General features: G+C 47.8%; 1 protein-coding gene across 1 annotated transcript; it reads left to right on the forward strand.

Annotated features, from left to right (window-relative positions):
* Nucleotides 1–884: 884 nt before the first annotated feature.
* Nucleotides 885–17,551, forward strand: LOC308676696 (polyadenylate-binding protein 2-like). The gene is made up of 7 exons (XM_081342690.1): nt 885–1,325; nt 7,513–7,627; nt 11,382–11,449; nt 11,537–11,643; nt 12,397–12,484; nt 15,465–15,619; nt 17,357–17,551. Exons 1-7 carry the CDS (start codon nt 927–929, stop codon nt 17,394–17,396), a joined length of 972 nt encoding a protein of 323 aa, XP_081198816.1. The 5' UTR covers nt 885–926; the 3' UTR covers nt 17,397–17,551.
* Nucleotides 17,552–23,619: the final 6,068 nt, after the last annotated feature.

Genomic DNA, 23,619 nt, shown 5'->3' on the forward strand with positions numbered 1-23,619 from the left:
AAAAAGAACCGGAAGTTGTGCTGAAGGGGTTATTAAGACTGTAGCCCTTTGAGGTACGCGTGGGGCGGGGCGGGCGGGGGCAAAAGAGCCGTTAAACGTTCTTTCCTTTAGGAGCCAATCAGAAACGTCGGCTTCCCGCCGAAGGGCGGGACAAAAAAAAAGATTGACCAATTAGAATAGGAAAAGAGGAATGCCATTCTGCCCAATGGACTACTAAACCGTCTGCAGGATTTACGTGACGTCATCCACTTAGGCAATGTGCTTTTTGACTGATTGGCTCAAGGGAGGCTTGGGAGGCCCAATGAAAGCATCAGCGGAACATGATTGACACATACCTTTTCAGCCAATAAACGGTGGAGTCATCTTTTTTAAAAAAAAAAGAAAAAAAAAAGAAAGCCAAACCACCAATCAGGCATCGAAGATTAAGATTAGCGAGGAAAAGGCGGGCAAAATCCAACCTTCCTCCCTTAAACCCTCCCCTCCTTTCTTTCCCCTCCTTCTACGCGCCCAAACGAGCCTAAGGAGACTGACACCGGCCTCCTCCACTCAGCACTGCGCCGGGTCGCCGCTTTTACCAATCAGCCAGCAGCACGCTTCCGGGCGGGGGGCGTGGGCGGGGCGTGTGTGTGGGCGGGGGACGAAGTTCAACCCTTTTTTTGGCCTTCCCCCTTACCTTTTTCTCAAGGCCATTTTGGAGGCGGGCCCGAGCGCCGCCCTTCCCAATCGCCGAGAGGGTAAAGCCGGTTTGATGGACAGCCGCGCCCGGCCAAACGAAGAGCCCGGGCTGAGGGCGCGAGAGCGAAGGCGGCCTCCGGGCCAATGGACGGCGTCGGAGCGAGCCAATAGGAGCGGGCGCCGAGCGGGTAGCCAATCCGAGGGCGGCGGGCGGCGGCCAGTGGCGGCGAGCGGCGGCGCGGCCGGGCTCTATGGCGTCCGTGAAGGGCACGAGCGTCGGCGGCGGCGGCGGGCGAGGCGCCATGGCGGCCTTGGGGGGCGACGGGGAGCCGGGCGGCGGCCCGGGCGGGGGCCTGCCCTCCTCGTCGCAGTACGGGAACGGGCTGGGGGGAAGCGGCCCCGGGGGGGAGCAGGGCGGGCGGCTCCGCGAGGAGGAGGAGGAGGAGGAGATGCTGATCGAGGAGGCGGGCGGCGTCGGCCCGAGGGGCGCCCTCTCCTCCTCCGCCGCCGCCGCCTCCTCCTCGCTGCCCTCCCGGGTCGGCCCGGCCGGCGTGGGCGCCCCCCACCACCACCCCTCTCACCCCGAGGAGCTGGAGGAGGAGGCCGGCCTGGGCGAGGGAGACCCCGGAGACTCCGCCATCGAGGACCCGGTGAGCATCCCGCGCGCCGGGCTGGGGAGTTTGGGGTGGGTGGGTGGGCGGCTTTCTCCCGGGCTGGGATGGAGGGATGGAGGGAGAAGGGAAGGAGAAAGGAAGGGAGGGAGGGAGGGGAGGATCTTTTAAAAAAATAAATAAATAAAAAAAGAGGAAAAATTAACCCAGGGAGGGTGGGAGGAAATGGGAATAATTTATTTATTTATTTTATTTTATTACATTTATATACCGCCCTTTCCCTGAGGACTCACCACCCCGAATAAGAGGAAGGGAAGGATTTTTTTTTTTTTAAAAAAAGAGGAAAATTAAAAAAAAAGGAAGGAAGGAGGGAGATGGGAGGAAGGGAAGGATTTGAAAAAAAAAGGAAAAGGAAAAAAGGAAGGAGATGGGAATGGGAGGAAGGGAAGGATTTAAAAAAGAGGATAAATTAGGAAGGAAGGAGATGGGAGGAAGGGAAGGGTTTTAAAAAAAGGAAAATTAAAAAAGGAAGGAAGGAAATGGGAATAAGAGGAAGGGAAGGATTTTAAAAAGAGGAAAAGGAAAAAGGAAGGAGATGGGAATGGGAGGAAGGGAAGGATTTTAAAAAAAGGAAAATTAAAAAAGGAAGGAAGGAAGGAAATGAATAAGGAAGGGAAGGATTTTAAAAAGGAAAATTAAAGGAAGGAGATGGGAATGGGAGGAAGGGAAGGATTTAAAAAAGGAAACTTAAAAAAGGAAGGAAGGAAATGGGAATAAGAGGAAGGGAAGGATTTTAAAGGAAAATTAAAGGAAGGAGACGGGAATGGGAGGAAGGGAAGGATTTAAAAAAGGAAACTTAAAAAAGGAAGGAAGGAGATGGGAATAAGAGGAAGGGAAGGATTTAAAAGGAAAATTAAAGGAAGGAGACGGGAATGGGAGGAAGGGAAGGATTTAAAAAAGGAAAATTGAAGGAAGGGAAGGATTTAAAAAAGGAAAATTAAGGAAGGAAGGAGATGGGAATAAGAGGAAGGGAAGGATTTAAAAGGAAAATTAAAGGAAGGAGACGGGAATGGGAGGAAGGGAAGGATTTAAAAAAGGAAAATTGAAGGAAGGGAAGGATTTAAAAAAGGAAAATTAAGGAAGGAAGGAGATGGGAATGGGAGGAAGGGAAGGATTCAAAAAGGAAAATTAAAGGAAGGAGATGGGAATGGGAGGAAGGGAAGGATTTAAAAAACAAAAATTAAAAAAGGAAGGAAATGGGAATAAGAGGAAGGGAAGGATTTAAAAAAGGAAAATTGAAGGAAGGGAAGGATTTAAAAAAGGAAAATTAAGGAAGGAAGGAGATGGGAATATGAGGTAGGGAGGAAGCAAAGCATTTAAAAAGGAAAAATCAGGAAGGAAGGATTTTTTTATTAAAAGGAAAAATTAGGGTGGGAAGGGGGAAGGAAGGAGATGGGAATAAGAGGAAGGGAGAGAGGTAAGAATTGTAAAGAAAAATTGAGAGAAGGAAGGAGAGAATCTTTTAAAAAAGGAAAATGAAAGAGGCGGGGTGGAAGGAAGGAAGGAAGCAGATGGGAATAAGAGGAAGGGAGGAAGAGAATGGTTTAAAAGGGGGGGGGAAATTAAAGAGGGAGGGGGGGGAAGGAAGGAGATGGGGATAAGAGGGAGGAAAAGAATTTTTAAAAAAGGAAAAGTTAAAAGGGGAAGGAAGGTTGTAAATAAGAGAAAGGGAGGGAAGAAAGAATTTTTAAAAAAATGAAAGGGAGAATTTTTTAAAGGAAAAATTAGGGAGGGAAGGAAGGGTAGAATTTAAAAAACCCTCCTCCTCCCTTCCCCCCCCTCCTGCTTGGGTGCAGAACAATAAGAGGTGGATGCGCTCTTTTTTTTAAAAAATGATCTTTTTATGTTTTGAAATAAGGGCCGGGTTGCTTTACGCGCGGGGGGGGGGGGAGAGAAAGCTCATTGGGGAGGAAAAGCGAGCCCCCTTTTTACTTTTACTTTTTTGCGCATTTTGAAAAAGAAAAGAGGGATGAGGAAGGGCAGCTGTTTGCTGGGGAGGAAAGATGGGACTGATCAATGGGGCTTAATGAGAGATCCCTGCAAGGGTGGGGGGGGGCGAGGATTGAAAAGGGTTGGGGTCTTCTTTTCCGCAGGGAAGGCAAAGGCAGATCCAGGAAAGGGGGAGGGAACATCTTGAGAGACACGTGGCTGCTTGGAAAATGCCCCTAAGCGGACGCTTTGATGCCAGTGGGCCTTTTTGGGATGGTAGAGCTGCAGGGCAGGAAGAGACTCCATTGCTTCGCTCTGGAAAGCCGGCCTGGGAACAAAGAGCTTTAGCGGAGAGGATGGGATGGGAGCCTCCCGCTACTTGGGCCAATCTGGGGGAAAGACCCCCTTTCCCGGCTTCATTAAAGGCCGGCTGAGGGGCTTCTGGAACAATGGCTTTTGGGAGGCGGTCCACACGGAGCCTGTCATTTGTAGGGAATGATTTGTGTGTGTGTGTGTATAGATATAGGTATATGTATATGTATATGTAAAGGTTCCCCCGCACATGCGTGCTAGTCGTTTCCGACTCTAGGGGCCGGTGCTCATCTCCGTTTCAAGGCCAAAGAGCCAGCACTTGTCCGAGGACGTTCTCCGTGGTCACGTGGCCGGCGTGACTAGACTCCAAAGGCGCACTGAACGCTGTTATCTTCCCACCGGAGTGGTCCCTATTTTTCTACTTGCATTTTTACGTGCTTTCGAACTGCTAGGTTGGCAGAAGCTGGGATGAGTAACAGGCGCTCACTCTGCTACGTGGCACTGGGGATTTGACCCGCCAAACTGCCGACCTTCTGATCGACAAGCTCAGCATCCTAACCCACTGAGCCACCGCATCCCACATACATATATACATACATACATACACGTATATATATACATGTATATGTCCCTTTATTCTTTGTTAGCAAGCCAAAAAAATTTACATATATATGTATATATGTATATATGAATATATATATGTGTGTGTGTGTACATATATATATATATATATATATATATATATATATATATATATATATATATATATATATATATATATATATATATATATATATATATATATATATGTATGTATGTATGTATAAAGGGACGCGGTGGCTCAGTGGGTTAGGACGCTGAGCTTGTCGATCAGAAGGTCGGCAGTTTGGCGGGTCGAATCCCGAGTGCCGCGTAACAGAGTGAGCGCCTGTTACTCGTCCCAGCTTCTGCCCACCTAGCAGTTCGAAAGCACGTAAAAATGCAAGTAGAAAAATAGGGACCACTCCGGTGGGAAGGTAACAGTGTTCCGTGCGCCTTTGGCGTCTAGTCATGCCGGCCACATGACCATGGAGACGTCCTCGGACAAACGCTGGCTCTTCGGCTATGAAACGGAGATGAGCACCGGCCCCTAGAGTCGGAAACGCGGGAACCTTTACCTTTACCTTTTATGTATGTATATGTATGTATATGTATATGTATGTATGTATATGTATATAATTTAATTCATTAGATTTATATACCGCCCTTTCCCGAAGGACTCAGGGCGGTTTACAGGCCGTGTAAAATCAAACCAATACAAAAGTTAAAAACAATTAAAAAGATTAAATTATCCCTGAAAATAAAAACCCCAGTTAAAAATTCTCAGCCTGGGCCGGAGAGCTCAAAGAGCCAAGTCTTCAGGTCCCGGCGGAATGAACGCAGGTCGGTGGCAGTCCTGAGCTCCACGGGCAGCTGGTTCCAGAGGGCAGGCGCACCCACCGAGAAGGCCCTCCCCCTGGGTGTTACCCGCCGGCAATCTTTTACCGGTGGCACCCTGAGAAGACCCTCCCTGTGGGAGCGCACTGGACGAAGGGAGCTTGATGCTGGCAGCAGGTGTTCCCTCAAATATCCCGGACCCTCGCCATTTAGGGCTTTATAGGTCATCACCAGCACCTTGAATCTCACCCGGAGGGCAAGATGTGTGTGTGTGTGTGTGTGTATAAATAAAAATAATGTGGCTAGGTTTGGAAGAGGAATATGAGCAGTCTTCAGCTTAATGACTACAATTAACGTTAAAAATCTCTCTGGCTAAGTGGCCCATTGGCTAAGCATGTTTTGCCCCCAAAAGCCACCTGGTTCCTGGAGGTTTTTAAGAAGGGACTGGACACCCACTTGTCTTAATATTGTGTAGCTTCTCCTGCTTGAGCAGGGGGTTGGACTAGAAGACCTCCAGGGTCCCTTCCTGCTCTATTCCCATCTTACAACCTTCCTCGCCACGCTTGGGAAGTGAACCACTGCACTTATTTAAGTTAGTAACAACGTCGCTAAACGAATCTGGCTTCCCCCGTCGACTTTGCTTGTCAGAGCGTTGCCAAAGGGGCTCACGTGCCTGCCCCCCCCTCCCAGGACGCTGCGACGGTCATAAATATGAGTCAGATTGCCAAGCGTCTGGATTTGGGTCACATGACCATGGGGGACGCTGCCGCAAGGGTTGTCCAGTGTGAAAAATGGCCATCAGTCCCATTTTTTTCCAGCGCTGTTGTCCCTTTGAATGGTGCAAACGGACGTAAGTCGAGGACTTACCTGCATTGCTCCTTGGGATTGTTGCTCGCGAGATGTGGGTTGCTAGGACAACTTGAAGTGGGGTGGATTGGAAAACGAGCAAAAAAAAAAAAATGGGATCCGAGAGGGAAAATCCAGAAGGAAGCCTCACAATTCTGTTGCTAAGGGAGATATTTGTTCCGTGAATTTTGCCTCACTTTGCGACCTTTCTTGCCACAGTGATGAAGTCACTGCTGTTGTTGAGTTAGTAAAAGGGTTGTAAAATGCTTGAATCTGTTTTCCCCTGTTGACTTTTGTTTGTCGGAAGGTCGCGCTGGAACCATCATAAATATGAGTCAGTTACCAAGCATCTGAATTTTGATCCCGGGACCATGAGGTTTGATGCAACCGTCATAAGTGTGAAAAACGGTCCTAAGTCACTTTTTCCAGCGCTGTTGTATCTTTAAACCAGGGGTCTCCGAACTTGGTCCACAAGTCATCAAAGGGCCAAGTTTGAAGACCCCTGCTTGTGGACTTCAACTTCCAGAATTCCTCAGCCAGCGTGCCTGGCTGAGGAATTCTGGGAGGTGAAGTCTACAAGTCAAGTTTGAAGGGCCAAGTTTGAAGACCCCTGCCATAAAGTCACAAATAGTGATCATATGACAGTCCAGCGATTATAAATACGTGCTGGTTGCCAAGCACCCAAATTTTGTTTTGTGTTTTTTTAAATTATTGATTTTTTTAACATCACCTTAATATTTAGTAAACAGCGTGTTGTCTGGGTTTATATTTAAAAAACAACGATTAGTTTCTATAATTCTATAGTCCATATAGTAGCTTTGCTTGATTTTCTCTTCCAATAATATTCTCTTTTGCCAACCCTGAATTAATACAGTTCATTATTTTGCTAAATAACAGTTAAACATAGACATTTTCCTAATATTTCTGCAAATAATGACCACATCAAGCTTCTTTTCTAACTGATCATCCCTCGTCATAGATCCTGTTTACCAAATTCTTGTTTAAGTTTGTTTTCCCCGCCACGTTCAAAATATTCTTACCAGTTGAGATTTTCTCAAAAGTTAATTACAGTTAAGTATTTTAAGTCTTTTTCCTCATACAGGCCATCCCAATGCTTACATTTCTCATGTCTTAGAGAAAAAAAGAGAAAGAAAAAAGAAAGAAAGAAAGAAATAAGATAATATACTACTTAAAATACATGCCTTTCTTAGGCTAATGTACATTTATCTCTGGAATTTTTCTCTTCTTTTAAACCATATTCAAACATACGTTTAATCTTTAAATGTTCCATTTAACAAATCCAATGGTCTGACTCACGTTTGTGATAATTGCAGTGTCTCCCGGGGTCACATGATCCTTTTTTACGACTTTCTGATGGGGGGGGGTTTCCAACTTGGCCCTTTGATGACGTGTGGACTTCAACAAAGGGCCAAGTTTGAAGACCCCTCTACTAACTTAACAGCTGCACTGATTCACTTAAGAAATGTGGCAAGGAAAGCCGTAGAACGGGACAAAACCCAGCTTAACCAAATGTCTCGCTTAGCGGCAGAAATTTTGGGCTCCGTTCTGATCGTCAGTCAAGGACTTACCGATACTTCTGTCGGAAGCAGCCTTTTTTCCCCCCCCTCTTCCTGCTCATTTCCGCTCGTCCTTCCCTCCCCAGGAGCTGGAAGCCATTAAAGCCAGGGTACGCGAGATGGAGGAAGAGGCCGAGAAGTTGAAGGAGCTGCAAAATGAAGTCGAGAAACAGATGAACATGAGCCCCCCGCCCGGCAACGGTAATCCCCTCCAGGAAAACTCCTGCTTTCTGAAATTCAGCTGCTCAGTCAGGGGACCAGTTTGATTATTAAAGGTTGCGCGCACGCACACACACACAGATAAAATTTCATACAGGGGCATGAGTTTGTATTGGTATCCATGAGTATATACGACAACCGCTTTGGTCTGGTGGTTAAGGCACCAGATTAGAAAGCGGGAGACTGGGAGTCCCACCTTAGGCGTGAAAGCCGGCTGGTTGCCTTTGGGCCAATCACCAGGAGATTGGGAGTTATAGTCATGTCTGAGTGTGAAAGCTGGCTGGGTGCCTTTGGGCCAATCACCAGGAGATTGGGAGTTATAGTCCAGTCTCAGTGTGAAAGCTGGCTGGGTGCCTTTGGGCCAATTACCAGGAGATTGGGAGTTATAGTCCTGTCTCGGTGTAAAGCCGGCTTGGTGCCTTTGAGCTAATCACCAGGAGATTGGGAGTTATAGTCATGTCTGAGTGTGAAAGCCAGCTGGGTGCCTTTCGGCCAATCACCATGAGATTGGGAGCTATAGTCCTGTCTCTGTGAAAGCCAGCTGGGTGCCTTTGGGCCAATCACCAAGAGATTGGGAGTTATAGTCCTGTCTCTGTGTGAAAGCCGGCTGGGTGCCTTTGGGCCAGTCCCCAGGAGACGGTGAGTTTTAGTTTGCCTCAGGCATAAAAGCTGGGTGACTTCGGGCCAATCACCGGGGGACGGTGAGTTCTAGTCCCGCCTCAGGCACGAAAACCACCTGGGCCCAACCCACTTCACAGGATTCCGGTTATGGGAGAAATAGGAGAAAGCTGTGTTGGACATGTTTACCGCTTGAGTTATTTGCAAAAAATATTAAAAGCGGGATACTAGTAAATAAAGCATACGTGTTCTTTGTGCCCAAGGTATACGAAAACCCGGGTCCCATCGGACAGTCGCAATATGCTTTAATTTAATTTTATTTTTTTTGTCCTCGGAGAAAAGGTTATTCTGTGCTTTGTTCAATGTTCAAAGGTCATAAATTGGACAACTTGTTAAGGAAGCGTTTAATAGGAAATGGCAACCATTCAAATACTTAATATTAAGTATATACTCAAATAAAGTGCGGGGCCTCAGTTCTGGTACATTCCGTATCCATCTATGAGTGGGTCTGTACTTGTGTGTGCGCACACATGCACACACACACGCACGCACGTCCAAATTTCTCAAGAAGCTAGATTTGTCCCTTGCTGAGTTGGCTGAATCATATCTTTGCTCTCTTGAAATGGGAAAACGGCCCGGCAGGGTGGTGCGAAACGACATTTTGCCTGCTGGGAACCCCAAAAGACCGATTGCCTTGTGATTATCGTGTGTGGGGCTAATTCCAGGAAAGTAGGAACGCACAGTGCGCTGAAAAGGGAGTCTCAAATTCTCCTTTGCGTTAGCTAAAAGCGACTAGGACGTTTGGGCCTTGAAACAGAGGAAAAAGCATGCTGTTCCTGAGTAGCGACAGCAGGCAAGAAAATGTCTCCCTTCCACAGTTGACTCGAAGCTTCTTTTTCAAAAAAAGGCAACTTGACTGCTTTTTCTTTAATGAAACTTCTTGGATGAGAAGCGAAAAGCCATCATCTTAACACAAGAACAGATTGACAGAGCTGGAAGGGGCCTTGGAGGTCTTCTAGTCCAACCCCCTCCTGAAGCAGGAGACCCTATACCATTTCAGACCAATTGTTCTCCAATCTCTTCTTAAAATCTCCAGTGTTGGAGCACTCACAGCTTCTGAAGTTCCACCGGTTAATTGTTCTCACTGTCAGGAAGTTTCTCCTTAGTTCCAGGTTGCTTCTCTCCTTGCTTAGTTTCCATCCGTTGCTTCTTGGCCTGCCTTCGGGGGCTTTGGAGAATAAGGTGACCCCTTCTTCTTTGGGGCAGCCCCTCAAATATTGGAACACTGCTATCATGTCATCCTTAGTCCGTGTATTAATTAAACTATTTCAGACAAACGGTTGTCTAATCTCTTCTTAAAACACCTCCAGTGTGGGAGCACCCATAACTTCTGGTGGCAAGTCGTTCCACTGATCCGTCGACCTAACCGTCAGGAGATTTCTCCTTAATTCTAGGTTGCTTCTCTCCTTGATTAGTTTCCATCCGTTGCTTCTTGTCCTGCTTTCAGGTGCTTTGGAGAATAGCTTGACTCCCTCTTCTTTGGGGCAGACCCTGAGATACTGGAATAACTGCTATCATGTCCCCCCCCCCTCGTCCTTCTCTTCGTTAAACTAGACACCCCCAATTCCAGCAGCTGTTCCTTGTATGTTTTAGCCTCCAGTCCCCTGATCCTCTTTGTTGCTCTTCTCTGCACTCTTTCTAGAGTCTCAGCATCTTTTTTCACATCGTGACAACCAAAACTGGATGCAATATTAAAACGTGGCTTTACCAAGGCATTATGAAGTGGTACTAGCACTTCACGTGATCTTGATTCTATCTATTCTATTAATGCAGCCCAGCACCGGGTTGGCTTTTGGGGCAGTTTCTTCCTGGAAAAAACAAAGAAACAGTCCAGCTGCCTTTTTGAACAAGCACCTTTGAGACAACCACGACCTGGATGACGGAGAATTTCCGCAGACACTTTCCTTTCCACATTATTTAATAATTCTGTTGGTTAATTGGTTGGTTAATTCTGTCTCTCCTCTACCCCCCCCTCCTCTTTTTCTCCTCTCTCTCTCCCTCTCCCCTCGCTTGTCTCTCTCCCCTCTGCTCTCTCCTGTCTCTCCCCTCTCTCCTGTCTCCCCGCTCTCCTCTCTCCCCCTCTCTCTTCTCTCTCTCTCTCCCCTCTTTTCTCTCTCTCTCCCCTCTGTTTTCTCTCCTGTCTCTCCCTCTGTGTCTCCCATCTCTCCTCTCTCTCCCCTCTCCTGTCTCCCCGCTCTCTCTCTCCCCCTCTCCTCTCTCTCTCCCCTCTCCCCTCTTTTCTCTCCTGTGTCTCCCTCTGTGTCTCCCATCTCTCCTCTCTCTCCCCTCTCCTGTCTCCCCGCTCTCTCTCCCCCTCTCCTCTCTCTCTCCCCTCTCCCCTCTCTTTTCTCTCCTGTCTCTCCCTCTGTGTCTCCCATCTCTCCTCTCTCTCCCCTCTCCTGTCTCCCCGCTCTCTCCCCCTCTCCTCTCTCTCTCCCCTCTCCCCTCTTTTCTCTCCTGTCTCTCCCTCTGTGTCTCCCATCTCTCCTCTCTCTCCCCTCTCCTGTCTCCCCGCTCTCTCTCTCTCCCCCTCTCCTCTCTCTCTCCCCTCTCCCCTCTCTTTTCTCTCCTGTCTCTCCCTCTGTGTCTCCCATCTCTCCTCTCCCCTCTCCTGTCTCCCCGCTCTCTCTCTCCCCCTCTCCTCTCTCTCTCCCCTCTCCCCTCTTTTCTCTCCTGTCTCTCCCTCTATGTCTCCCATCTCTCTCTCCCCCTCTCCTCTCTCTCCCCTCTCCTGTCTCCCCGCTCTCTCCTCTCTCCCCCCTCTCTTCTCTCTCTCTCCCCTCTCCCCTCTCTTTTCTTTCCTGTCTCTCCCTCTGTCTCCCATCTCTCTCCTGTCTCTCCCCTCTCCTGTCTCTCCCCTCTCTTGTCTCCCTCCTCTCTCTCTCCCCCTCTCCCCTAATCTCTCTCCCCTCCTGTCTCTCCCCCTCTCTCCTGTCTCTTCCCTCTCTCCTTTCCCCCCTCTTCTCTCTCTCTCCCCCCCTCCTCTCTCCTGTCTCTTACCCCCTCTTCTCTCCCCCCCCCCCCGTCTCTCTGTCTGTCTCTCTCTCTCTCTCTCTAGCTGGCCCAGTCATCATGTCTTTAGAAGAAAAGATGGAAGCCGATGCCAGATCTATATACGTAGGAAATGTGAGTTTTTCCCCCTCCTTACACCCCGGCTTTCTTCAAGCGAGGACGAAGCCTTGCCTCCTGAACCGGACCCGTCTTCCCTTCCAGGTAGATTACGGGGCAACTGCGGAAGAATTGGAAGCTCACTTCCACGGTTGTGGTTCCGTCAACCGCGTGACGATCCTGTGCGACAAATACACGGGTCATCCGAAGGGGTGAGTGAGCTTTTCCAAGGGGGTGTGTGAGGTGGAGATTAGTCTTGGCTTGAAAGTGGCCTTAAAAGCTCCAGAGTTGGTACGGTAGAATACAGGTAGGTCTTGACCCTTTCGTTGAGTGACCGTTTGAGGTTACAACGGCGCCGAAAGAACTGACGTGCGACTGTTTTTTCCTATTTATGATCCTTGCAGCATCCCCGTGATCGTGTGGTCAAAATTTGCAGGCTTGGCAACTGTTTTTACGACGGTTGCCGTATCCCGGAGTCACACGATCCCCTTTTGCGACGTAGTTGCACTGTTGTCAAGTGCAAATTCAAGTAAACACTTCGTTTATCAAGCTTTTCTGGCATTATACCTAATAAGGGACGAACTTGTAACCCCTCCAGTGATTCACTTGCCGACTGCGGCGAGAAAGGTCGCAAAATGGGGGCAACAGCCACTTAACAAACGGTCTCGCCTAGCAACAAAAAAGCTGGGCTCAATTGTGGTGGCAAGTCAAGGACAGCCTGTGTTGTCCTGCGACCTCTGTTGATTCAAACCCAGATAAGTCCTCAATTTATAACAGTTTGTTTAGCGACAGTTACAACCGTTGCGACCGTTTTTCACAAATTAACGACCGTTTCCAGCAACCCCGGATGGCAAAAACAGGGCGAAACCTGGCTAGCAACAGAAATTTGAGGCTGGGTTGTGGTTGTAAGTTGAGGAGCCTGAACTGTCTTAACCGTCCGTCCTCCTTCTGACCATCTTCTCAAGGTTCGCCTACATTGAATTTTCCGACAAGGAGTCGGTGCGGACTTCGTTGGCGTTAGACGAGTCCCTCTTCAGGGGGAGACAAATCAAGGTGGGTACACCATTTTCACACAACACACACACACACACACACACACACACCACTCTGTGCCTGACTCTTGAATAGCTTTTTTGCGGCCATCCCTTGGACTGAACCATCTAAGCCAGGGATAGGCCACCTTGGCTCTTTTATGACTGGTGGGACTTCAACTCCCAGAATTCCTCAGCCAGCCATGCTGAGGAACTCGAGGACTGGTGGACTTCAACTCCCAGAATTCCTCAGCCAGACATGCTGAGGGACTCGAGGACTGGTGGACTTCAGCTCCCAGAATTCCTCAGTCAGCCACGCTGAGGAACTCGAAGACTGGTGGACTTCAACTCCCAGAATTCCTCAGCCAGCCACGCTGAGGTACTCGAGGACTGGTGGACTTCAGCTCCCAGAATTCCTCAGCCAGCCACGCTGAGGAATTCGAGGACTGGTGGACTTCAACTCCCAGAATTCCTCAGCCAGCCACGCTGCGGTACTCGAGGACTGGTGGACCTCAACTCCCAGAATTCCTCAGCCAGCCACGCTGAGGAATTCGAGGACTGGTGGACTTCAACTCCCAGAATTCCTCAGCCAGCCACGCTGAGGAATTCGAGGACTGGTGGACTTCAACTCCCAGAATTCCTCAGCCAGCCACGCTGAGGTACTCGAGGACTGGTGGACTTCAACTCCCAGAATTCCTCAGCCAGCCACGCTGAGGAATTCGAGGACTGGTGGACTTCAACTCCCAGGATTCCTCAGCCAGCCACGCTGAGGAATTCGAGGACTGGTGGACTTCAACTCCCAGAATTCCTCAGCCAGCCACGCTGAGGTACTCGAGGACTGGTGGACTTCAACTCCCAGAATTCCTCAGCCAGCCACGCTGAGGAATTCGAGGACTGGTGGACTTCAACTCCCAGAATTCCTCAGCCAGCCACGCTGAGGAACTCGAGGACTGGTGGACTTCCAACTCCCAGAATTCCTCAGCCAGCCACGCTGAGGAACTTGAGGACTGGTGGACTTCAACTCCCAGAATTCCTCAGCCAGCCACGCTGAGAAATTCGAGGACTGGTGGACTTCAGCTCCCAGAATTCCTCAGCCAGCCACGCTGAGGAACTCGAAGACTGGTGGACTTCAACTCCCAGAATTCCTCAGCCAGCCACGCTGAGGAACTCGAGGACTGGTGGACTTCAGCTCCCAGAATTCCTCAGCCAGCCAAGCTGAGGAACTCGAGGACTGGTGGACTTCAACTCCCAGAATTCCTCAGCCAGCCACGCTGAGGAACTTGAGGACTGGTGGACCAACTCCCAGAATTCCTCAGCCAGCCACGCTGAGGAACTCGAGGACTGGTGGACTTCAGCTCCCAGAATTCCTCAGCCAGCATGGAAACCTCTCCCTTTTCCCCTCAGTGTGGCTGGCTCAGGAATTCTGGGAGTTGAAGTCCCCGAGTCATATAAAAGAGCCAAGGTGGCCTAGCCCTGATTCTAAGCAGTGAAAAGGTGAGATTTTTGCTTCGGAGCCCTTCCCTTCGGGACCGTTCCAGTGTGGGATTCCCCCCCTCCCCCCGTGCTCTGAGCTTGGCGGTTTTCTTGCAGACATTTTGTGACCCAGCTGGGGAACCTCACCAGTGCTAGAAGGCCGTAGTTGGGTTTGTGGAGAGGAGGAGAAAGAGGAAGGACACTGGTGTGTTCAGTGCGCTGATGATGGCAACAGGTTTGGTAATGAAACATCAAGAAAATCACCAACCTAGTGAGAGCACCAAGGATTCGCCTCCTCCTCCCCCCCTCCCCTCCCGTAATCCCACTCCTTTTTTGGAACTGATGATGTTCCCTAGTTGGGTCTTGAAACGTCTGCCGGAAAGCCACGGAGCTCAGAGAGCACCAAGGGCCCCCCAGTACAACTCTACTCCCCTACAACGATGAATTCCCCCCGTTACGGGGAGGTGTCTGCATTCTCTAGGGTGCAAGCAGAAAGGTGAGGAATTGCTACCCAGCGTAAGCCTGCCTTGCCTTAGCCCCTGAGCCTGACCTGCAAGGTTATGTGTACATCCGAACTAGACTGTGTTGTTTCTCTGGGCCATATGTATATGTGTGTGTGTGTGTGGAGGGGTATGCATTATTATAACTCATGTTTATGCAATGTATATAGGAGGTGGTTACCCTTTGAGAGCTGTGTGCAACAAAAAAAAATAATGTATGCTGGTTAATGTGCATTTAAAGTGATAAATTATTCTGCTCTAATCTGTTCTATGTTACTCTGTTCTAATCTGTTCTATGTTATTCTGTTCTGATCTGTTTGTTCTGTTATTCTGTTCTGCTCTAATCTGTTCCATTATTCTATTCTGATATAATCTGTTCTGTTGTTCTATTCTGTTCTAATCTGTTCTGTTCTATGTTATTCTGTTCTGCTCTAATCTGTTCTGTTCTGTTATTCTATTCTGCTCTAATCTGTTGTTATTCTATTTTGTTCTAATCTGTTCTATGTTATTCTATTCTGCTCTAATCTGTTGTTATTCTATTTTGTTCTAATCTGTTCTGTGTTATTCTGTTCTAATCTGTTCTGTTATTCTATTCTGCTCTAATCTGCTCTATGTTATTCTATCTGCTGTAATCTGTTCTGTTCTGTTATTCTATTCTGTTCTATGTTATTCTGTTCTTTTCTGTTCTAATCTGTTCTGTTATTCTATTCTGTTCTATGTTATTCTATTCTGTTCTATGTTATTCTGTTCTGTTCTATTCTGTTATTCTATTCTGCTCTAATCTGCTCTATGTTATTCTATCTGCTGTAATCTGTTCTGTTCTGTTATTCTATTCTGTTCTATGTTATTCTGTTCTTTTCTGTTCTAATCTGTTCTGTTATTCTATTCTGTTCTATGTTATTCTATTCTGTTCTATGTTATTCTGTTCTGTTCTATTCTGTTATTCTGTTCTGTTCTATCCTGTATTATTCTATTCTGTTACTCTTTTCCATTCTGTTCTAATCTAATCTAATCTAATCTCACTTTTAGGTGATTCCCAAACGGACCAACCGCCCAGGCATCAGCACCACAGACCGAGGCTTCCCCCGGACCCGGTACCGAGGGCGAGGGTCCGGCTACAGCAGTTCCAGGGCCAGATTCTACAGTGGCTTCAGCAGCCGTCCGCCCCGAGGGCGTGCATACAGGTCTGACCCAAAGGGGAGAGGGGGCAATCGATCCTCCGTAGGTCAGACGGCCAGGCAGCGGAGCTACTGGATTAGACTAGCAATCCCAGGCTTAAAACCTCCGGCCTCTCTTCTTACTGATCCCCTGAGACAGACCAATGCAAGGGATCCCGCAAGCCAGAATACAGCTGGTCCTCGGCTTATATAACACTTCACTTAGTGACCCTTCAGAATTACAACATCACTGAAAGGAAAAAAAAAAAGGGAGTCTCCACCGTTTTTCACACTTAACAGCCGTCGCGGCATGTCTCACGGTCAATGTGATCCAAATTCGGACGCTCAGCAACCGGCTCGTATTTATGACGGTCGCAGCGTGCCCGGGGGTGTCACGTGATCCCCTTTTGCGACCTCCTGACAAGCAAAATCAAATGGGTTAGTTAAGCCAGATTCGCTTTATGACCCTCTCACTCACTTAACCACTGTGGCAGGAAAGGTCGTAAAGTGGGACGCTCCAGTGTCTCGCTTAGCAACGTAAGCGGTGGGCTGGTCGTAAGTCAAGGGCTGCCTATCGATTTTGGTAAGAAAGAGAGTCTGAAAATGATTAGGCGACAGTCCCGCGATCAAGAATTTCTACATTTTACTGGACATAGGCCGTTTCGGGACACCCCGTAAAATCGAAGCTTTCAAAATGATCGGCTTTAATCTTTCATTGTTCAGGTAGTCCTCGATTTAACAACAGTTCCTTTAGCGACCAAAGTCACGCCAGCGCCGGAAAGGGTGATTTGTGGCCGTTTTTCACATGACCATCGTAACATTCCTCCTCCTCCCCCCCCCCTCGTGGTCACATGATCAAAATCCAGACGCCTGGCAACCGACTCGTATTTATGACGGCCGCAGCGTTGTTCCCTGGGGGGGGAGCAGGCGATCCGCTCTTGCGACCTTTTTGACCAGTTAAAATCGTCCCTTAACCGTGGTCCTAATTTTTAACGACTGCGGCGATTCGCTTAACAGCCACAGGGGGAGGGTGGGCGAGAAAAGGCCGTAAAATAGCATGCGGAAGCCGTTTAACAGCGACGGAAAAGTTGGGCTCCGTTTGCCGCGCCCGCCACTTCGAGAGCACTCCTGGCCCCGATCCAACATCCTGAAATCCAAATTTTTCAGCAACGTCGCGTTTTGAACTCGTCCCGGTTCTTGAAGGCAAAACTGAGTAAGTTGTAAAGTTAGTTTTCAGGACCTCGGAAGCCAAGGCCAAAAAAAAAAAAAAAGGAACATTTTACCGCACAGCGTTGGAGTGTACCATTGTGTACCTCTTTGTGGTGTTGCGGGGTGTTGTTGCTGAGGTGGAAGATGGGGGCTGCTCAGCCTCCAAATCAAGGAATCTTTTTCTCCCCCAGGTCAGAGAAAGAAAGAGAGCGGGGGTGGGTGGGTGGAGGGAGGAAGGAAGGAGAGAAAGAAAGAAGAAAGAAAAAGGGAAGAAAGGAAGGAAAAAGGGAAGGAAGGAAAGGAAGAAAGAAGGAAGGAGAGAAAGAAAAAGAAAGAAAGACAAAAAATACGCCAAAGCCATAGGGACGGAGGTCACAAAAGGTCCCAGCCACCCCCCCCACCCCCCCCACCCCGTTTGGAAATGCAGATGTAGTTTTTCACGTTTGGAGGATTTCGGCCCCCATGTCTGTAGGTTTTTAAAAGCTTTTTTTCTTTTCTTTTCTTTTTTTAAAAATTACCTCTTTCATTAACGTGTTTCCTTCTTCTTTTTCACAGGGGCCGGGCCAGAGCGACCTCATGGTATTCCCCTTACTAAAAACAAAAACACACACACAAAAAAAATGGTTGTTTTAGGAAGGAGGAAAAAAAAAAAAGGAAAAAAAAATGAAGATTGTTACCATGATGGAAAAAAAAAATTATATATATACATACATATATATATATATATATATATACTGTTGGCGGGAGGAGGTTGTTTCTTAAACGCTGTGCAGAGAAAGAGGGTTGACCTATAACGGGGCAGGAGGGGAGGAAACAAGCTTGTGGGTCGGCCCAGTTGTTGGTCAAAACTTGCCTGGTAGTGTTGTCCGGAGTTTCCCTTCTCTTCCCGCCCTTCTCTGTTTTTTGTGTTTTTTTTGGCAGATTTTTGGGGAATTCTTCCTCTTCTGTTTTTACAAAGGGGGCAGTGCTGGGAAGGCTGTGTGAGGATGTCCCTTCCAGATTCTGTGACGCTTTCGTTTTCCTCCTTGCACCCTTCCTCTCCACTGCGTGTGTTTTTTTTGTGTGTGTGTGTGTGTCTGTGCATATATTTCCCTGCTTGGTTTCCGCTGCCTTTGCGTTGCTTTGCCCTGCCCTGCCCTTCCTCCAACCTAAACAGATTAGCCCAGAAGAAGCTGGCATTCACGGTTTCGTAGCCGGGGAAAAAAAAAAAAAAGCTGGCATCCACGGCTTCGTAGCCGGAAAGAAGCTGGCATTCATAGCCGGGAAGTAGCTGGCATTCACGGTTTCATAGCCTGAAAGAAGCTGGCGTTCATAGCCGGGGGTAAAAAAAAGCTGGCATTCACGGCTTCGTAGCCAGAAAGAAGCTAACATTCACGGCTTCATTGTTACCTTTTACCCAGACATCTCTCGCCCGATCTATGTTTTTTGCCCAGGACATCCTCGAAAATGCCACATCCCATTCTGGGATTCTTCCCTGCTTCTGCCCACATCCCATCACCCTTTTGGTCTTTTTCCCCTGGATTTTGTCCTGAACTCAAAAGCATTGTTCTAAACCCCCCCAAAAAAAGAAACTCGGGTGATTCTCGTTTAAAAACACCCTTCCTTCCTTCCTTCCTTCCTTCCTTCCTTCCTTCCTTCCTTCCTTCCTTCCTTCCTTCCTTCCTGTCTGATGCCCACCATTTCAGGTCATAGGTGTCTTGCGCCCCTCAATTCTTCCTCCATTCTCTATCTAAAGGGGTTTGTTTTATATGCCTTGTTTGAGTGTCTTTATCTTTACAGGTTGCTTTATTTTTTAGCCTGAAGAAATAACGCCGAAACCTGAAGCTGTAGAGAAACCAGGGGCAGGGGTGGGGGAGGAAAAAAATAAAAAAAATAAAAATAAAAAAAAATATCCCGGGAGGGGTTTGTTGGGTTATTGAGAACCAGAATGACTTTAAAAAAAAATGGGAGGAAAAAAAAAAGGGGAAAAAAATATTTCAGGTTGGAGGGAGGGGAACAGAGGAAGGAAGCCGAATGTTATAAGGGTGGAAAAAAAAATAAAATAAAAAATAAAGATGTTTTTGGAAGAAACGAGCGTGGGTACGGTGCCTTTTTTTGGGCTGCTGCCGAAAAGCAGGCTCAACGGCGAGTCTCTTCGTGACCGTTTCAAAGTTATAAACGGCCCCGAGAAAAGCGACTTGGCGACCGTGTTTCACGCTTAGCGTCGGTTGCAGCATCCCCACCCCACCCCGTCGCCCTGTGATCAAGATTCAGACACTTGGCAACTGGCTTATATTTATGACGGTCGCAGCATCCCCAGGATTGTGTCGATCCCTTTTGGGGCAACCTTCCGACAGAATTAATGGGGGATTCGGTTAACAATGGCAAGTTGAAAGGTCATAAAACGAGGCAAAAATTCACCACAGAAATTTGGGGCTCACCCGCTTGGTCGTAAGTCGGGGACTATCTGTAGAATGGCGTGCCTGGTTGGTGACTGCTATTGCTCCAGGTGGCTGAACTGGCCTGTACAGACTTGTCCTTGACTTAACCGTTTGTTTAGTGAGGGTTGAAACTCAACAATGGCGCTGAGAAAAGGGCGATTTACAATTGCTCCTCGCACTTACGACCGTTGCAGCCCCAGGATCAGGTGATCAGATTTCGGCTGCTTTACAACGGATGCAGCATCCTGGGGTCACGTGATGGCCAAAGTCAACGGGGGGAGGCTGGACTCGGTTTTAACGACTGCCTGATTCTCTCTTAATGTCCAGTGATTCGCTTACCGTCCATGGCCAACAAAGGTAAAAGTGGGTGCGGCTTGCTTTGCAACGGAAACACTGGTCTTAAGTCGAGGGGACTCCCTGTCCAGTGTGGCAGTTTCCTTGTACCTGCTTGGAATTGCATGACTCGGAAAGTTCCTCTGATTTGCAAAGTGCAAATCCCGATTAAGGTGAGCTGGGAGGGAGGGGCATACAGGTACTCCTTCACTCTACAACTGTTCCATTGAGTGACCGAAGTTAACACTGAAAAAAACCAACAGAAACCCAGCCATTTTTTTTCACGGGAGCGTTGCACCATTTTGCCCATCGTCATTTGACCCAAAGTCAAATGTTGGGGACTGGTGTGACAGTTGCAGTGTCCTGGGGACCCGTTTTGTGACCACCTGATGGGCAATAGTCCACGGGGAAGTCAAGATTCCCTTCGCGACTGTTCACTAACTTACAACTGCAATCATTTCCCTTAACTGTGGCAAGGAAGGTGGTAGGTAAAGGTAAAGGTTCCCCCGCACATGCGTGCTAGTCGTTTCCAACTCTAGGGGCCTGTGCTCATCTCCGTTTCAAAGCCGAAGAGCCAGCGTTTGTCCGAGGACGTCTCCGTGGTCATGTGGCCGGCATGACTAGATGCCAAAGGCGCACGGAGCGCTGTTACCTTCCCACCGGAGTGGTCCCTATTTTTCTACTTGCATTTTTACATGCTTTCGAACTGCTAGGTTGGCAGAAGCTGGGACAAGTAACAGGCGCTCACTCTGCTACGCGGCACTCGGGATTCGACCCACCAAACTGCCGACCTTCTGATCGACAAGCTCAGCGTCCTAACCCACTGAGCCACACCGCGTCCCTGGTGGTAAAATGGGGCAAAACTCTTTCCGTCTAGCAACAAAGTTTGGGCACAACTTTTTAAGTTTTGAGGACTACCTACGTTGATTTGAGTTTTAAGGGATGGAGCACATTCTGGTTCGCGTGTTTTCCCCCGGTTTTGACGCTTCTGTGTCATATGAGTGTGCGTGTGAGTATGCGCATGATGGTATTTTTGAGAGCTGAACACAACGAAATTTAAAGTGTACTGATTAGTGCGCATTTAAAGTACAAAGTTTTTATTCTATGCTGCTCTGTTCCTATTCCATTCCATTGTTCTGTTTTATTATTTTAGTCTAGTCTATTTTATTATTCTAGTCTATTATTATTATTCTATTCTATTTATTCTGGTCTAGTCTATTCCTCTCTACTCTCCATTCCAATCCCATCCCATTCTGTCTCTTATTCTATCCTGTAATTCTATTTCTATTTCTGTTCTGTTCTTGTTGTTAGTTGCAAAGTCATGTCCGACCCATCGCGACCCCATGGACAATGTTCCTCCAGGCCTTCCTGTCCTATTCTGTGTCTATTATTTATTCTTACTCTATTATTCAATTTATTCTACTCTATTCCTCTCTGTGCTTCATTCCCATCCCATTCCTTTCTCCTATTCTATTCCATTCCATTCCATTTTTTCTTTTCTATTCCATCCCATCCCATCCCATTCCTTTCTCCTATTCTATTCCATTCCATTTTTTCTTTTCTATCCCATCCCATCCCATCCCATCCCATTCCTTTATTCTATTCTATTCCATTCCATTCTATTTTTTCTATTCCATCCCATTCCTTTATTCCATTCCATTCTAATTCTATTCTATTCTATTCTATGCTATTCTTTTCTATTCTATTCCATTCCATTCCATTCCATGTTTAATATCCTATCCTATCCTTGGTGGAGCAGTGGGCTAATGCCTCCTTGAGTAACACCAGCTGCCTGCAATTAGCGCAGGTTCGAGTCCCACCAGGCTCAAGGTTGACTCAGCCTTCCATCCTTCCGAGGTAGGTAAAATGAGGACCCAGATTGTTGGGGGCAATTAAGCTGACTTTGTAATAATGCCGCTTGGGGGGGTGTATGAAAGCCCTAATAAGCAGGCATATACATAGAATGAAGGCTACTGCTAAGCTTGTAAGCCACCCTGAGTCTTCGGAGAAGGGCGGGATATAAATGGAATTAAAATAAAAAAATAAAAATAAATAGCCTAGGAATTGAAGTCCACACCTCTTAAAAGTTATCCAGCTTGAAAAGCAGCCTTGCAGTTTGCCTAACCATCATGTTCTACGGACCAGCAGCGCTGTAGCCTAAACCTGCAACGGCAAAGATTATACTTAACCTGCTTCCTGCCTTTGCAGCCAGAAAGTCAGGTGTTTGCATTTACCCACCAACCATTTCCCCCCCCCCCCCAGGATGAAAAAGGAACGAAGCAGGCGGGTTGCAGCTAGAGGATTGCAGAATCCGTACCGAGCTTTCCCGTGAGAAATTCTGTTCCAACAAATCTTGTCACATTCCAAAATGCAGAAGAAGAAGAAGAAGAAGAAGGAAAGAAAGAAAGAAAGAAAGAAAGAAAGAAAGAAAGAAAGAAAGAAAGAAAGAAAGAAAGAAAGAAAGAAAGAAAGAAAGAAAGAAAGAGAAAAGGGCCATGAATGGAAGCAAAGCCAGATTAAAAATAAATATTTTTAGGGCGCAACGGAAGATGGGCGAGAACCGGTTTGCTGCCACGGCTAAAGGCCTGGGCCTGCAGTCTTGGAGTTAATGCTCCCGTTTGGCCACAAACCAGCTTCACGGCTTCTAAACCAGTTTACTGGCTTAAGGAGAAGATGTTAAATTCTGCTAATCCTTAAAACGGACTGTTGCATCAGTTCCGTAATTGGGGGTGGGGGGGGGGCAGGGTTTATCTTAGCTTAAAAATTAGCCGAATGACTCTATTGGGGCGGGGGGTGCCCTTTTGAATATCCCCATGGGGCGATTCCAGGAGGCCCAGTTAACACAGGTAATTCTCCATTTAGCAACCCAAGTTAAGACAACACTAACAAGCAGGCATATACATAGAATGAAGGCTATTGCTAAGCACATTGATTTGTGCTTTAGATTGTAAGCCACCCTGAGTCTTCGGAGAAGGACGGGATATAAATGGGATTAAAAAACAACAAAACACTTGGGGGGGAAAAACCCGACTTAAAATAGCTGATCCGACCGTTGCCAGTGCCTGCCATCATACGATTAAAACTCGGGCGCTTGGCAACTGGTTTATTGGTTAAATGACAATTGCAGCGTCCCCGGGACCCCGCGATGGCCTTTTGGGACCGTCTCAAGCCAGCTTCCGACGGGCGTCGATGGGGGGAAAGCCACGCACATTTAAAAGGCCGAACGGTTGACTTGACAAGCGCACGGATTTTGCTGAACCGGCGCAAAAAAAAAAAGTGGTAAAAAATCGGGGCGCGACACGCCATGGAAATTCTACACCCAACCGTGCTCATAAGTTGAGGAACACATTGTACCACCTCGGGGAAGAAAATCGAGAAGTCAAGGTGATAGGATCTTGCCAAAGGAAACCCCCGCCCCCCCCCTTTTGGTTGTCCCAAAGGTGCTTTCTTTTTTCCAGGAGGCAACTGGTCTTTCTTGTTTCTCTTTGAAGATGTTTCGCTTCTCGCCCCAGGAGCTTCTTCAGGTTCTGACTGGATGGTGGGGAAACGGAAGGATTTATACTCCTTTGCAGACATCCGGTCGTTTGCCTTCTTTTAAGAGCAGCGATGGCGAACCTTTTAGAGACCGAGTGCCCAAACTGCAACCCAAAACCCACTTAGGTATCGTTGGGTGCCGGGTGGGCGTGGCCCATTGGGTGGGCATGGCTGCAGGGGTCACGGCAGACTGGGTGGGATTAAAAATTTCAATCAATCATCAATGCCAACTTTGCGAGATTTTTTTTTCCCCTGAGAAAAGTTGAAATTGATTGATTGATGGAACCTTTTTTTTTTCCCCGCACATGGCGGTGGAGGTTTTATAAAACTCAGCTGAAGGCCTAGGCTAGGAGTAGGCAACCTCGGCTCTTTTATGACTCACGGACTTGAACTCCCATCTTTGAGGGGCAGCCCCTCAAGTATTGAAACACTGCTATCATGTCCTCCCTCACCCTTCTCTTCATTAAACTAAAAAAGGTAAAGGTAAAGGTTCCCCCGCACTTGCATGCTAGTCGTTTCCGACTCTAGGGG

This window comes from Vipera berus (genome assembly GCF_964194415.1).
Source record: "Vipera berus genome assembly, chromosome: W".
Taxonomy (NCBI): Eukaryota; Metazoa; Chordata; class Lepidosauria; order Squamata; family Viperidae; genus Vipera; species Vipera berus.